The 16,451-nt window shown below is 43.1% G+C and overlaps 1 protein-coding gene across 1 annotated transcript; it reads right to left on the reverse strand.

Annotated features, from left to right (window-relative positions):
* Window positions 1-9,546: 9,546 nt before the first annotated feature.
* Window positions 9,547-15,640, reverse strand: PGLYRP2 (peptidoglycan recognition protein 2). The gene is made up of 5 exons (XM_044658552.1): window positions 15,588-15,640; window positions 13,995-15,007; window positions 11,765-11,975; window positions 10,135-10,429; window positions 9,547-9,608 (listed from the first exon to the last, which is right to left on the reverse strand). The coding sequence occupies exons 1-5, from the start codon at window positions 15,638-15,640 to the stop codon at window positions 9,588-9,590; spliced, it is 1,593 nt and encodes a 530-aa protein (XP_044514487.1). The 3' UTR covers window positions 9,547-9,587.
* Window positions 15,641-16,451: the final 811 nt, after the last annotated feature.

Consider the following 16,451-nt stretch of genomic DNA (forward strand, 5'->3'; position numbering starts at 1 on the left):
GTCACTTAACCCTGTTTGCCACAGTTTCCTCATCTGTAAAATGAACTAGAGAAGGAAATGACAAAATACTCCAGTATCTTTACCAAGAAAACCCTAAATGGGGTCACCAAGAGTCAGACACAACTGAAAATGACTGAACAACAACAACGACTATGAAGATATGGTCCGTATACTATAGAACATCATTTGGGAATGCCTGCCTGTTTTCTTTTTATCCTTCTTACAGGGAGAGATCTATCAGAGACATCATCATATTCTACAACTCAAGACAGCAGAATTATATCAGAGACACCAGAGAAACCCTCTGATGACTACAGGAAACAGTATTGTTGACTGGTGATTGTCTAGGGAGTTACAGTCCTTAGTATCTGTAGAACTGAGTGATAGATGCCACTTCCAGCTTTGTGAGATCGTACACAGCTTAGTCTTGTCCTTGCTTGTGTGGGCCTGGGGGCGTTCCTTGAATGACTGCATTGTGCTATTTGCTGCCTACCTTGAAGGAGGCATGAGTGATTGAGAAAATGCCAGGAATGACACTGTGTTAGGGACATAAAATGAGTTGATTTCAAAGACTCTTAGGAGAGACTCATGGAGGAAGGGGGCCTCTTGGGAGATCCTGGAGAGAGAAAGACATTGTTTTTTTCTTTTTTTTTTTAATTAATTTATTTAGAATATTTTTTCCATAGTTACATGATTCATGTTCTTTCCTTTCCCTCTTCCCTCCCCCCTCCCTGAGCTGACGAGCAGTTCCACTGGGTTATACATGGACCATTGTTCAAAACCCATTTCCATATTATTAATATTTGCAATAGAATGATCATTTAAAGCTAAAATCCCCAATCATATACTCGTCGAACCATGTGATCAATCATATATTTTTCTTCTGCGTGAGAAAGACTCTGAATAGCAGATTATAGCCTCTGAGCCATCTCCTGTTTCTGACCTCCAAGGCTTATAATCCTAGAGACTGCTGAAAGAGGACAGGTGAGATTGTTCTTGCACTCTCCTGATTTAAGCTAAGATCTTATCTCAGTTTCAGTTGAGGAACTCATTTATTCTTCTGTATTTCTTGGTATCTTCTAATCTTTGGAATTTCTCCAATTTCTTTTCCCTGTTTTGCTTGAATAAATGGTTTTCTTTGGTATTTGCTACTTGTAATGGTCTTTTATGTAACTAACATTTGGTGAGGAGGGAGTAATTTGGCAAGTGTAAGCTAAAGGCTACTCATTTCCTTATGAGCAATCAGGAAAGTGGCTTTTCTTCTGAGTCTAGACTGCAACCAACACATTGCTGGTAAATGTTTAATAACTGGAAAAAATGTATTCATGATCTGCTTTATGTTTAATCTTTGTTACAACATTTTCTCCATCACTTTAAGTCTAGACAACCAACAAAACAATAAATCAAGCCTTGATTTAGAGCATTTGGTCATTCCAAGGTGTAAAATGCTCACACTAAAAACCGAACAACTGATGTGAGAAAGAACCCAAATGAGTAGACTCCAGGACATTCCTGCTTGTAGCCCTTGATCAGAAATATTTAAGAGATAATATGTATTACTGCTCAAATATTTTACACATATTTACATGTTTATCTATCATATATTTTACATATATTTGTGATTATAAAGTATTTGAGTTTATATGTGCATATATTATACGTAATATTAATATGTCTGTATTTGTGTGTGTGTGTGTGTGTGTGTGTGTGTGTGTGTGTGTGTGTATTTTAGCCTGGAGACCTTCTTGGTCCAGGTTGTTATAAAGATTGGTCAGCATCTGATGCCTTACACCTTGATTATCCTTCCCCTTACTATCAGGCTGCTAGTCTCCTCATTTTTCCAAAGGTGAGCAAGACCTCAGATCATATCTACTGATCCCACACATAAGCAGCCTCTATATATTTAGACAATCCTAACATATATCTTACATGTATATTCACAACTTTTATATTGTAATATTGGGCAGAATGACCAATAGCTTTCTTTTGCTCATGGCCTCTGGCAGGATTTATTTTTTTAAGTCTATTTTTATAATCATGCAAAACACATTTCCATATTGGCTATTGTTGTAAGAGCACACTCATATAAAACCAAAACCCCAAAATAAAACCATAATTATATTGATGTGAAAGATCCATGTCCATCTGACTCCAACCATTCTTTCCCTGGAGGTGGACAGCATTCCCAGATCATAAGTCTTTCAGGATTGTTCCAGATCATTGCATTGCTGACAGTAGCCAAGTTTTCATAGTTGATCAGCATACAACATTGCTGTCACTATGTACAATGTTGTTTTCTGCTTATTTCTCTTTGTGTCAGTTCATGTAGATCTTTTCAGTTTTTTTCTGAAATCATCTTGCTTATCATTTCTTATAGCACAATAGTATTCCATCGCCAATGTGCACCACATTTTGTTCAGCCATTCCCCAATTGATGGACATCCCCTTAATTTCTAGTTCTGTGTCACTACAAAAAGACCTACTATAAATATCTTTGCACAAGTAGGTCCTTTCCCCTTTTTTATGATCTCTTTGGGATATAGACCCAGTAGTGGTATTACAGGATCAAAGGGATTTTGAGCTTTATAGCCCTTTGGGCATAGTTCTAAATTGCCCTCCAGAAGGGTTGGACCAGTTCACAACTTCTGGCAGCATTTTTTATCTTGTCGAAAATGAAGTTGAAGACTGAGTTGGGAATTTAGATCTCACAAGAAGTGGCAGGTTGCCAGATTCTGGGGGAGATTTTTTTGTTTGCTTATTTTTTTTAAACATAATTTTTGTTAGATTGTGTGCAGTAAACAAATGTACCTTTATCTCTAATGCCAGTTTATTTTCTTTTGGGGTTAACTGGAGCAAGGATAGAGATAAGAATCTGGATTAAAAATGGGAATGAAGATGAGCCAATTTGTGACAAATTTATGAAATATTGGCTGATAGTGATCTTACATTTTAAAGTTTCAGCTGGGTTAGAAACCTGTGCTACGGCCTCAGGAGGGACAGATCTTGACAAATTCCTGGACATTGCTTCTCCCTCACTTGCCTTTATTTCTCTAGTGCTTAGGTAGGGGGCAGGCACATCAGTAAAGAAAACTTCCTAGGATTTGAATTCACCAACAACTACCCCTTATCTAAGGGGACATCTACTTAACTTACTAATGTCTTCACAACACACAACAGGGGACAAGAGCAAATAGGGAGGAGAATGACTAAGAGAGAAGACAATAATGGGGAAGGAACAGCTGTAAGCAGAGCAAACTTCCTAAAGAAGAAAAGAAAAAGAAAAAGAAAAGAGTTAAAAACTTGAATCTAAGAACATGCCTTCTGTTTCCTCCTAGACAACTAGAAAACAGATGAGAGAATTTCAGTGTATGAATTTTATTTTCTTCAGTTGTTTGAGTCATGTCCAATTCTTTATCACCCCATTTAGGACTTTCCTGGCAAAGGTTCTGATGAATTTTGCCATTTCTTCTCCAGCTCATTTTACAGATGAGGAAACTGAGACCAATAGGGTTAACTGACTTTCCCAGGGTTACAGCTAATGTCTGAGATCACATTTGAACTCAGGAAGGTGGATCTTCCCAACTCTAGGCCCTGAGTTTTATCCACTGCGCCACCTAGCTGTCCCTTTATGTGAGAGGAGTGGAATATTATTGTATAGTAAGAAATGATGAAAAGAGACCATTTCAGAAAATCCTTAGGAAATATGAATTGCTGTAGGACGAAGTTAGTAGATCTAGGAGAACAGCCCTTACAAGTCTCTCAACATTGTAAAGAGAAAGAATTTTGAAAGGTTTTAAAATAGCAATCAATCTAACAATGAACCACATTGCCAGAGGACTATGTTGCCAACCTCCTGAAAGAGAAGAAATGCCTACAAAGTATAGTAAGAGAAATGTATATATTTTAGATAGGCCCACTGTATAGATTTGTTTTGCTTGATTTATGATGACTAGTTATCAGTTTTTTTCTTCTTTGTTGAGGGGTAGGAATTAGGGGGATGGTTAATAATGAAAATACCCCCCAAAAGGCCATTCGAACATTTTGTAAACACACAAAAGATAACAGAAAAGAAGCATAAAAAGCAGGAGTTTTTTTGAAAGTAATGTGTAGAATTTATTATATTATTATTTTTTAAACTCTTATCTTCTATCTTAGAATCAATACTGTGTTTTGGTTCCAAGGCAAAAGAATGGTAAGTGCTAGGCAATGGGAGTTGTGACTTGCTCAGGGTCACACAGCTAGGAATTGTCTGAGGCCAGTTTTGAATCCAGGACCTCCTGTCTCTAGGCTTGGATCTCAATCCACTGAGCCACCCAGCTGCCCCCTTTATTATATTCTTTTAAAAAACAAATGGTATGAAATAGAGATTCAAGGTTTCAGATAAAAGCTTCTTTTTGTGTCCTGAAGTGTGTATAGAAATTCTCTTTTTTGGTGTTTTTAAAAGGTAAAAAAAGCATTTGAATCTCATCCTTCAGGGCTGGTAAGTTACCAAGGGACCCCAAGAATAGTTATTACATTTATTCTAGACTTTCTTTATCTTCCCACTTCCTCAGTGCTCCTCAAACAATCACATAACCAAGGATAGCATGTTGTAGATTTTTATGTATCAGGGAGAGAGAATCAGAACAGAAAGGAGAGAGCAAATAGAAAATTCAGTATTGGGGTGGGGGGAATGGAAACTGATCAGTTCAGGCAGGAAATACTTTCAGTGATTTCTTGCTTAGATATAAAGAGAAGACAATTCCTCATGCCTTCTCCTTCCACTTGGAGACATCAGGAAGGGGGGTGGTGGACATCTCTAGGGGGTCTGTCTCACCCAAACAAGAATCAGTCTACAATATGGAGGCCATGCTTCCCAAACCAGAACCTCTGCAATCCCTCATTCTCATAGTCTTTTTGGATGCAAATGCTGAGTAGGAAATGCCCTACAAGTCTTTCTCCCTCCAGATGGAGAATGCATCTGCTCCTCTGGAGCTCCTCATCTCTCTCTACCCTTCTGCCTTCATCCCATAACTATCTAGGAAATAATCCTAATCATTTATAGTCTCCTAGATTTTCTTTCCAAAATATAAAATGCTGTAAATTATGAGAATTCTTATGCCTGCAAAGCAATGCTACAGTTGAAAATTTTTTTTCATTTCAAATGTGTTTTCCTCCTTCTGTTTTCATCTTTCACTATTCTTGGGGTGCTCAAGCTTAAATGAGTCCTATACCAACCTTTCAGCAAACTTGTTTCCTTGCTCCCTACAACACAAATGACTGCTTTTTGTTATTTTGTGAGGTAATATTGCTAATACTCTTCCACCATTCCTTTCTGTAAGGTTTAGCAAATGATTTAATAATCTAAAATGGTGTTGCCTTGACTACCATGTCTTTCTAATTGGCAAGGAGGTCAAATGTTTGGTATTTGAGGTGGTTTCTAGGCTTTGTGCACCTTCTTGTTGTGGTGATTACTTTATATAAGTTTCCATAATAAATAATGACTGTCCATGTACCATTGTTTCTTTCTCTCTTTTTAAAATCAACTACTTGTTTAATAAGGCCAGTTTAGAACTGTTTTATTTGCTATATATTTTTCTCACTTTCAACATTTACTCCATTTTACTGTTGATTTTAATCATCAGTCTATCATGTAAATGCTTTGACTGTACACAGACAATTTGGAAATGACTATGCACTGAAATTAGTAACTAGTCATTTCCTGTCTGTTAAGATGTAATCAGTTTCATTTTTTGTGATGTTATTTGGTGCCCTTTATGTCCAAGGTCTTCTAATTCATTTCTTGAAAGTATTCCTGCTTGATATCTATGAGGCTTCTGTTTAATCTATAAGCCTCAGCATTTCTCATTTTTTACTCGTTAGGTTTCCCAATATGCTTTTCACCATCCTCCCTGATGTACATCTTTGTATCGAAGACACTGGGTCTATTGACCTAATTTGGAGCACCTCATTCAATTCTTTATATAATTTATCTGCTTACTCATCCTCTGCAATTTATTTTGGCAAATACAAGATGATTATCTTTGATGATGGTCTTTTTGCTTATGTTTACCATGAGCCCTGCAATCTGAGAGAAGCAAGGGACTCATGAGACAATTTTTCTTGCCTCCTTTGGACACATGATAAAACTATCTCGTTTACTTGCTTTTCCAAAGAGAACCTGAGCCATGATTTCATTTAACTACAACTTCCTTATCCCTTTTGATTTCACTTATAGTGAGAATTTCAGTATGATTCTGTTCCTCCAATAGTGTGTCCACTTGACCATTGAATAATATTCTCCCAGTAAGTATTCTGGGAGGCAGAGGTAGAGGCAGAAGCTGAGACAGTTGCTATACATGGGGTAGGGCTATTTCTAATGGAGCTTTTTCATAGGTAGTGGTGATCTAGGTCTTCCCATTGTAATGTCTTCCATCCTGGAGGTTGTCCTGGTCATCAAAAATAGTTATTTGTCTCTACAACTGTTTCCTGTTTCCCATTCCCTTTATGACCCCTAGGGGCAGAGAAACTGAGAGTCATAGTGGATTACAGGAATGGGTGACAGGAGCCAGAAATGTGTGTGTGTGTGTGTGTGTGTGTGTGTGTGTGTGTGAGAGAGAGAGAGAGAGAGAGAGAGAGAGAGAGAGAGAGAGAGAGAGAGAGAGAGAGAGAGAGAGAAGGGGATAGTAGTACATAGGGACTGGAGTAAACTAGCAAAGAGCTTGGCAATGATGGGCAGAGATATTGAGGCCATTTGGGCCCCATCTCTGGCACTTCCTCTCTCCCTTCCCTAAGGGCTACCAACTATGCCATAGAGGCTAGGCTGGTAACACTTATGGATCCCAGAGGTTCTGTTAGTTGACAAGGGGTGCTGAATAGAGTTGCAATCCCAGTTGGCTCTAGGAGGTGCTGGGTTGAAGGACACCGGGTTGGGTATAATCTTATCTCATAAAAAAGTAGAAAGAATGCTGATCTTTGAGCCAAGAGAGACCTACATTAAAATCTCGCCTGCAGAATTTAATGATTTTCTGATTATGGTCAAGTAACTTTATTATTCCAAGACTTAACTTCCTAATTTCTGAAGTGGGAAGTATTGACATTGTAGGGTTGTTGTAAGGAACAGTGGAGATGATGTAAACAAGTGCTTTGCTAACCTCAAAGTCTAAATCAAGTTTTTCTTTTATTGATGGATAAATCACAAATTAGTGTTTCAAATCTAATGGAGACGTGACATATGTAAACACCATCAGCTTGCTGAGTGTCTTCTCTACATAGAGAATCTAGGGAGTGTCCTTCTAGGAGAGTTGTAGTGACAAGTAATGGATGTGTGTAATGGTTTTGTAAAGAATGTGTAATGGCCTTGAAGAGAGTTGGGAGTATGTGTAGACTTTCTGTACCTGGTTCTCGTTGCCCAACCATGTGCTGAATAAGATGGTCTTTGGCTGTGGTGGTATTCAAAAGTACACTAGATGGTTTCTACTCTTCTTTCTTGGCTGGACCTTTGCTCTGAGTTTCACTACCTTGCCTACAACCCTGAGATTCAAGGCTGTAAGGGGAGAGCCTTAGGTCCTTGCCTTGAAGGCAGACACCTGATCCCACCCTGTGAATATGATGCCTTCTTAGTTGGCCAAGGACCCAAGGCACCATTTCTCAGGGCAGTGTGGCCTGGGGGTGGGTACAGTCCTAACAGTTCCTTATTGTATGGCTTCACTAGATATTGTGAGTGAGTCACCTCACAATATCAGACTACAGAGAGGTTCATGGCCAATGGAAAAAAATTTCTCCCCACCACATGGTGGAAACTGGAACCAGTTACCAAATGTCCATCCATGTATGTACTTCCCTCACACACCATCATGATTCAACCAGAAGCATCCTAGTGTCTTCCAGGTGAAGAGGCCATCTTGGCAGGCTATGGGGTCTATACATGCACCAGACTCCTATTACATAAAGGTGAGGTGAGGGAAGAGAGAAAGAAGGAAGTTATCACCTCAAGATGACCATTTAGGCCAACTTCATGGACACAGCACAACTCACTAGGGTCATCTTGTCACATTGGAGAGTAGAAATTGGTTTGTCAATCAAGGAGAACAATCCTTGCTGCTCATCCAGTCCTTAGAATTGACTATATAGGAGTGTGTGGCAGTCATGGTACTTGAGTCTTGTCTTGGCAGGGATTTGTGGTATAGTAGATAGTTTTCTGAATTGAGTTTAGGAAGACTTGAATCCAAATTTCACCTATGACACTAGCCACAATCACTCTGGACTTCAATTTTCTTTTACATAAAATGAGACTAAAACCTGTAGTAACTATCTCATGGATAGTTTAGTGCCAAGTGTGGAGTCAGGAAGACTCATCTCTCTGAGTTAAATCTGGTCTTAAACATTCATTAGCTGCGTGACCCTGGGCTAATCACTTAACCCTGTTTTTCTTAATTCCTCATCTCTTAAATGATCTGAAGAAGAAAATGGCAAACTACACGGTATCTGTGCCAAGGAAACCCCAAATGGGATCACCAAGAATCAGACATGACTAAAAATGACTGAACAATAACAACTCCTCTCATAAGGTTGTAAATAACTCAAATGAAATCATATATGTGAAATGCCCTGGAAAATGTAGATATAAATCTCTAGTGTTATATGCGTTCTCTATTTCTCACCTGGTTGCACTATTCTGGGATACTTCTGACTTTTCTACTATGGTCCAGGAAGCTCATAATTGGGATAATCTCATTATTCTTCAAGACCTCATCAACTTTATTACCCTGCCTTATCACCATTCTGGCTTCTGATTGCAGAGTGGAACCATGCAACCCCAAACCTCAAGGAGGGAGGTCACCTCGGAACACTTCATTTCTCACCTAGCTGCACTACTTTGGGACTTCTCTGATATTTCCCCAAACATTCTCCTGCTTGGGATAATTTCCTCAGTCAGATTTCTACTATGTCCCAATTCCACCTTTTCAGCTTCTTTTTGTGTGCTCTATTTGCCTATTAAATTTTTGTAAACTCCTTGAGGGAAGGGATTGTACTTTTTTTGCATTTGTAGCCCCAGCATTTAAAGCAGAGGCATATAGGAGGCACTTAATAAATGTTTATTGATTGATTGATGTCCCAATATGTCCTCAATCTACTCCCTAGGAAATACACTCATACGCTTAAGTACCTTCTTAAGTATAAGTACATATATTTAAATATCTGTGATCCGAAATAATATCAGGATGTCACTTCTTGGAGGGACCTAAGAACACAGACAGAGCTGGGAGGGATCATAAAATACAGCATATTTGACCTAGAAGGGACCTAAGAATATTGAACATAGAATGTCCTGAGTTTTGAAGGACCCAGAGAAATCACCTGGTATAACTGGTATAGTTCCCATCTTCACTCTCATTTGACATATCAGGAAGCTGAGACCCCGGAGGAAAGGAAATGACTCATTCAAGATCACAACGGAGAATTCGTGGTAAAGCTGGAAATAGAATTCAAGCTTTGATTCCCAAGCTAGTGTTCTAGAGCATACTGCGCCCGCACACTTATGCACGCAATTTCCCTCTTTGCAGTCTCTGTTGGTGGGTTGGAGGGAGCAGATGGGTACTTCTTCTTTAAAGTTTCTTCTTCACTTCCTAGAAATAACAGACAACACTTAGGGAGGGTCCCAGGACTCTGGGGACTGTTGAGGGGCGCTGGGTGGGTGTGGGTAGGAGATAAAATCTACATTATCTCACACCCTGACAAGGGTTGAACCTGTGACTTCCGCCGGAGATAGAGAGGAGGAAGAATGGGGCAGGAGGTCGGGGGAGAGAGAGTTGGTTTAGAACCCGAATGGGGCTAAGATTAGGGTGCAGAGAACGAAGCTGAGGCTGATTCTGAGGCTGAGGCAACAATAGGGCACGGACTGATAGAAGAAACCGTCTGGACGGGAGGCGGGAGTAAGCTTAAGGCAAGAGATCAAGCTGGGGGCGGAGTCAGAGCAGGACGGGGAATTAGGGCTGAGGGTGGAGCTGGGACTAGAGGAAAAGACAGATATAGAGATGGGGCAAAGTCAGACTTGAGTTTGGGGGCGGAGTCAGAGGGCGTTAAGGGGCGGGGCCTGGAATCAGACGGGGCGGGTCAGGAGAAGGGGCGGGTCTAGGACCGCGGGACGCTCACCCTGAAGTGCGGCCATGTACTGATGTGTCGGTAGAGGGCGTCACCCGGGCAGTCGGTGTGGACTAACTGCCGATGGCCGTGCATCTTGTAGTCTGGCCGCAAGTAGCCCGCCCGCATGCCGCAGCGTGGGAGGGTGTCGCGCACAATTCTCAAGGCGTAGGCCGTGGGTAGCGTGGCCGTGTAGTTGCCGATGAAGGAGACGCCGAAGCCCAGGGAGTTATGGCCGAGGGTGTGAGCCCCCACCCAGTGCCAGCCCCGGCCCTCGTACACGTAGCCATCTGTACCCACCACGAAGCTGTCGGGGCGCAGGGGCGGGAGGGTGAGGGCGGGCACCGGACACCGCCTGCGCCTGGTACCCCTCCCCCGCCCCCGCGCTTCATCCGTTCAGATGCTTCCCCACCCACTCCCACGTTCCCAGACCTGGGAGGAGACTCAGAGGGCATCTGAACATACCTGAACAGGCAGGCATCCCTTCTCTAACCTCCTTGACCAGGAGTGATCTAGCCTCCCTTGGAACACTTCAGTGATGGGCAGGAGATAAAGACTTGGGGCTCATTCTGACCCCAAATATGCCTCCCTTTAATTACCCTCCTCCCCCATTTACTCTCTTTAAGCCACACAGAACAAGATTGCCCCTTTCCTCCCTTTGACAGCTTGGGCTCCTTGAATACAAGGAACACATACTCCATAACTCTTTTCTTCTAACCATCCCTTGCATGCTCTTATGATGTGTTTTCAACTCCCCTTCTTATTCTGTTTGCCTTCCTTGTTGTAGGGTCATAGGATTTGGAACTGGAAGAGACCTAGAAGGTCACCATTCTAAAGCAATCTCCTCATCTGTAAAATGAGTCAGAGAGATCAGGAGACTTGCCCAATGCCACATCGTTAGGAATGGGTGAATTAGAATTGGGACACAGGTCCTCTGATTCCATTACAAGATTCTGCTGCCTCCATCTTTCTTAAATTATGGCTCCTAGGACAGATGCTGGTGAACCTGCCTTTAGCTGTTCTTCAGATACCACAATCCATCCTTTCTCTGTGTTCCTCCTTCCATGTACTATCTCCTCACCTCTATCTCTCTGTGTCATAGAATTGCTGATTTCCTGCAAAGGTTATCTCATGTGCCATCTCCTACATGACACCTTTCCTTGATCTTCCCACATGCAGCCTCCCCCTCAATGATGTTTATTTATTTTGCATGTATCTAGATATACGTTGTCGTTAATCTATTTCAGTCAGATCTGACTTCTAGACCTCATTGGGAGTTTTCTTGGCAAAGATACCAGAGTGGTATCTTTGCTATTTCCTTCTCCCATATATATATATGTATATGTATATATATATATACATGCAAATGTGTATACACACATATGTGTGTGTCTTTTCCCTAACAGAATGTAAACTCCTTGAGGACAAAGATCCTTTTGTTTTAGTTTTTCTATCCTACCACCTAGTCTTTTGCCTGGCACATACTAAGCCTTTAAATGCTTATTAGTTAATAAATGCGGTGGGTTTATCATCTTGCTCATCTGGACAATAGCCTTAATGTAGCCCAACATTAATTTGCACAGCCTCATCTGTAGCCTCCATCCCTTCTGTCCTCCCTCCCTTTTATTCGCCCATTCTTTACCTATAGCCGATGTCATCCCAGCCATTGGTGTCCTGATGGAAGCGTTGCATGCTTTTCATGTTAGCAACACACTGGGAGAAGCTGGTACAGGGTTGGTGGGGCTCATAGGTATGGTGCACATAGAGGAACCCCAAAGGTAGATTCAGCATGGTGGGGCTCCCTCGGTAAGGAGCTGCTCCCCAGCGGCATCGAGGCAAGATGGCTGGGCATTCTGGGTAACAGATGAGATGCTGAGGTTAGTATGTTCCTTCTTTCCTCCCTTCCTCCCTTCCTTCCTTCCTCCCTTCCTTCCTTCCTTCCTTCCTTCCTTCCTTCCTTCCTTCCTTCCTCTCCTTACCTTTGGAGCAGCTAGGTGACATTGGATAGAGTGTCAGACCTGGATAGGGGAGGTCCTGGGTTCAAATCTGACCTCAGACACTTCCTAGTGGTGTGACCCTGGGCAAGCCACTTAATCTCCATTGCCTAGCCCAGTGATTCCCAAAGTGGGTGCTACCGCCCCCTGGTGGGTGCTGCAGTGATTGGGGTGGGGTGCGGTGATGGCCACAGGTGAATTTATCTTTCCTATTAATTGCTATTAAAATTTTAAAAAATAATTAATTTCCAGGGGGATAAGTAATATTTTTTTCTGGAAAGGGGGCGGTAGGCCAAAAAAGTTTGGGAACCACTGGGCTAGCCCTTTCTAATTTTCTGTCTTGGAACCAATACACAGTATTGATTCCAGGCTGGAAGGTAAGGGTTTTTTGGTTCTTGTTTTACAAAAATCTTTACCTTCTGTCTTAGAATCAATACTGCACATTGGCTCCAAGGCAGAAGAATGGTAAGGGTAGACAATTGTGGATAAGTGACTTGCTCAAGGTCACAAAGCTAGGAAGTATCTGACTCAAGATTTGAACCCAACCCCTTTTCTTTCCAGGCCTGGCTCTCTATCCACTAAGCCTCTGTCAGTGTGTTTCTAATGGAAAAGGATGGGGGAGGGGGTACTGTCTCTCCTATAACAAGTGTCCCAAAACATAATAGTAATTCCTTGTAGGAAATCACCCACACATTACATCCAGGCCTGGCAGAGCCCCCTCTTGTCCCAACTTGATCTCCTGCATCAGAGTTAGAGAGAGGTGTTGGGGCAAAGGCATCTGAGACTAGTAGCCCAGTAGAGCCAGGATCCCCTGGTAGCCTAGCCCTGTTAAGGCCTGGATGGATGGGTCACTCATTTCCAGGGCAGGTCTGTTCAGAAAGCACAGAATTTAGGACATTGTGGTTGTTGCCTCTCACTTTGGTCCAGCCCCTGCTTCTCTGCCCAAAGGCTTCTCTGGTCCTGACCCAGACTGTTTGTTCTCACTTGGATGGCTCCAGAGAAGAATTTTTGCCTCCTTTCCTGTTTGTATTTGGTTCTGGCCCTGACTTTCCAGTCTAGTCCCTAGCTCAGGTCTTCTAGAATTGATCTGGAACATCAGAGTAGACGATGAGTTCAGAATACATATGTCAGTGTCAAAAGGGACTTTACAACATAGTATGCATGAACCAAAGGGAACTTTAAGAAACAAGATCATAGATTTTAGCAGGAAGGGACCTTAGGAGTCTTCTGGTCTATTTTTACAGATAAGTAAACTTGGGCCCTGAAGAGTTTAAGTGACTTGGAGAAAAGACTTCAGCCTAGGCCAGGGGTCGGCAACCTTTTTGGCTGTTAGGCCATAAACACCACATTTTTTAAAATGTAATTTCATGAGAGCCGTACAGTGCTCACAGTGCGGATCCTGTAACAGCGCCTGAAAAAAAAAATGGACTTTATGGCTCCTGCGGAAAGAGCCATATCTGGCCCTCAAAAGAGCCAGATATGGCTCGAGAGCCGACCCCTGGCCTAGGCCCTCTGACTCTAAATCCAGCTCATATCGAGCAGATCATAGAATGATAGAGCCAGAGGCACTTTAGAATTTAGGCTAGAAAGATCCAATGACCAAGTGTTCTCTTGCCTTTCTCAGAATATCTAGGCTAGGTCTTCCACATCTGAAAATAGGGCTAATTCCAGGTCTGACCTTATTGTAAACCCATTCTATCTAGGATAGCTCCCAGAATATACCTTGGTCACTGGACTTGGTTATTTCCTTCTTCCTTGTCATCCCTCACCTCTCAGGCAGGAAGTGGTTGAGTCTAACAGCTGGGTTATCTCTTACCCTAAAGGCCCTTTGTGATTGCTTAGCATTCATTCCTGGTGTCAAAAGAGATTCCATCTCACCTAGGAAGGCCTCAGTGAACTCCTTGGCAGCATGGGCAGCAACTTCAGCCAGCTGGGTTTGGAGTAGATTAGCCATCTGGGGATTAGAGGGCTCTAACTCCTGGAGCAGGAGCAAAGAGCCCCATACCTGCTGGGCTAGGGACTCCTGTGAAGTCAGGTTAGCAGCATTGTCTCTGCGGAAGTTACTCCGAAATTGGGGATTCCCACCCACTCCTGCTCCGTAGTACTGGGTCAGTAGGTGGGTGAGTGGTGGGTGGGGCTTGGAGCTTCTGCTCAGGTAGTCTCCTAGCAGGGCCCCATCCAGTGCCCCATTGAGGTAGGATACAGTGAGGGCAGAGGAAGCCTCAGTGCCCAACAGGGAGAAGGTCTTTGGGGCTGAGAGTTGGTCCCAACAACCATCAGGGCCGAGGCCTGTGGGAGTATGGTTTCCAGGTCCTGGGAGGAAGGCTACACCCAATGCTCTGGTCAAAGTGACAGCCAAGAGATTATCCACACTGGTTGGAGAGTTAGCATGGACAGTTGGGAGGATAGTGGGGTTCAGGGACATGTTTCCAAATTCTTGGGAGGTTGTGCTGGCTTGAGGGAGCAAAGTAAATCCTGCTTCCTTGTGAGTATCTCTGACTTCAGAAGAGGAATTGGAAGCTCTAAACTCCAGGGGAATGGCCATAGCCCTCCGACCACGGAGCCCAACCTCAAGCCCTGCCAGAAGGGGCTCCACAGCCACTGTGGAGCCATCAGGTGCTAATACTACCCCATACTCTTGTCCAGAGTCCACTCGGTGCCGGGCTAAGCTGGTGGCTAATGCTCGAAGCTCTGGACTTAGAGGGTCAAGCTTGAGCTCTGCTGGAGATGGGGCCCTTGAAAGGAGGAGATGTTGGAAGGAATCGATGGGACTCTCAGACATCAAAAGTAGACCAGGGGCTGCATGATGGAGAACTGGTGCTTCTTGCTCTATCCGTGCTAGGATCTGGATAACCGAGTCCATATGCAAGGGCAGGGATGCTGTAGAGGGAGAGGAAGTTGGTGGCTCAGAGGCTGGCTTGCTTCCTCAAAATTCTCCCCTCCTCTCCTTACCTCATTCTACTGGGCTTGGATGAATTTTGCATTTAGAGAATTGGGACATATTCTTACTATGTCAGGATCTAGGCTTCCAGTCACAGAGGTATAGACTATTGGAGCTGGAAGATGCCTTGGGGATCATTCACTCCCACTCCTTTATGGAGGAGATAAAGAGGACATAGATTTAGGATATTTTTTTCAGATGAGAACACTGAGGGCCAGGGAAGAAAAGTGACTTTCCCAAGGTCACATGGTAAATCAGTGGCAAAGCCTAGATCTCTCTACTTTATCACAATCTCTCCATTTCATCCCCACTTCCTTCTCTCCTTCTTTCTAGATCCCTTACCTCTTTTCCCAAACATGCTAGCTCCCAGGGACCCCATACTCTGTCTTATCTTCCTGATGTCAGCCCCAAATCGCCATCTTTTGGGGACTTACTCTCCTCTAGAACCAAAGGGAGATAGCTGCTAGATCCCCCAACCCTAGCCCTCTAGGCAGACCATGAGAGTCTCCCTGAACACACCTGCCCTAATTTCAGGCCATAACAGGACATTCAGCATGACGAAAAGGCATCCCCAGAGCAACATTTTGGAGCCCAAGCCAAAGGGCCTTTCCAGAGAAGAAGCTGCAAGATTCAAGCAAATTAAAGATTAAGTCCAGGAATAGTATGCTGAACCTGGTTAGAGGATTTGGGTAATAGGGAGGTAGAGAGATTTTACTCTTGCCAGGAGAGAGGAGGAGGAGGAGGTGGAATGAAGTGATTAAGGATTCTGTCCTCTCCAGATTGGGACTCCAAAGCCTTGGTATGGGCTTTCTCTCCCCAGGTCCTTCCTACCTCTTCTGGTTATGGATGACATGGAATTAGGATATAGAAATCCTAAATGGAAACTCCTGAAGTTAGGGAACCTGAGGTGGGTAGAATAGGTTAGACAAAGCAAGGTGTATGGGTAGGGGCTTATATATGCCACCTCCCTTTCTTCCTAGTATAGAATTAAGTTCCTGTCCTCCCATCAAGCTGTCTTTTGTCACTAGCCTCCAGGGGAGACCTGGTAGGGCCTGGCCACACCTTATGGAGGACCTCCATTTTTCCACTTCTTCCTATCTTTTCCTTTCTGTTTCTTCCATCCTATTCAGTCATGCCCTGCTCTGGCAGGCACAGTTCATAGACCTGTTGAAGACATTGGGAAAGTCCCATCTCTCCTCTCCTGGCAGCAGTCCTTCCTGAACAGGGTGGGATCAGGATAAAGAAGCATTGGTTTTTTATACTTATTTGGGAACCCTATGTGAATCTCTCTCCTTCTCCTCTCAATCCCTTCCACTTGGATAAACAATTTTGGTGGGGTTAGTCCTAGAATCTGTTGTCTGCTCCCTTCTCTTTCTGTTCCTAGAAGAGTTCCA

The sequence above is a fragment of the Gracilinanus agilis genome, chromosome 1, assembly GCF_016433145.1.
Source record: "Gracilinanus agilis isolate LMUSP501 chromosome 1, AgileGrace, whole genome shotgun sequence".
Lineage (NCBI taxonomy): Eukaryota > Metazoa > Chordata > Mammalia > Didelphimorphia > Didelphidae > Gracilinanus > Gracilinanus agilis.

What these genes read in the sequence shown, in the direction of transcription:
- PGLYRP2 (XM_044658552.1), bottom strand. Translation starts at nt 15,640, where the DNA reads ATGTTGCTCTGGGGATGCCTTTTCGTCATGCTGAATGTCCTGTTATGG. An exon ending in GTTCACTGAGGCCTTCCTAG is followed by an intron (nt 11,976 to 13,994) that starts GTGAGATGGAAT and finishes TCTGTTACCCAG; the next exon opens with AATGCCCAGCCATCTTGCCT. An exon ending in GTACATGGCCGCACTTCAGG is followed by an intron (nt 9,609 to 10,134) that starts GTGAGCGTCCCG and finishes TGTTATTTCTAG; the next exon opens with GAAGTGAAGAAGAAACTTTA.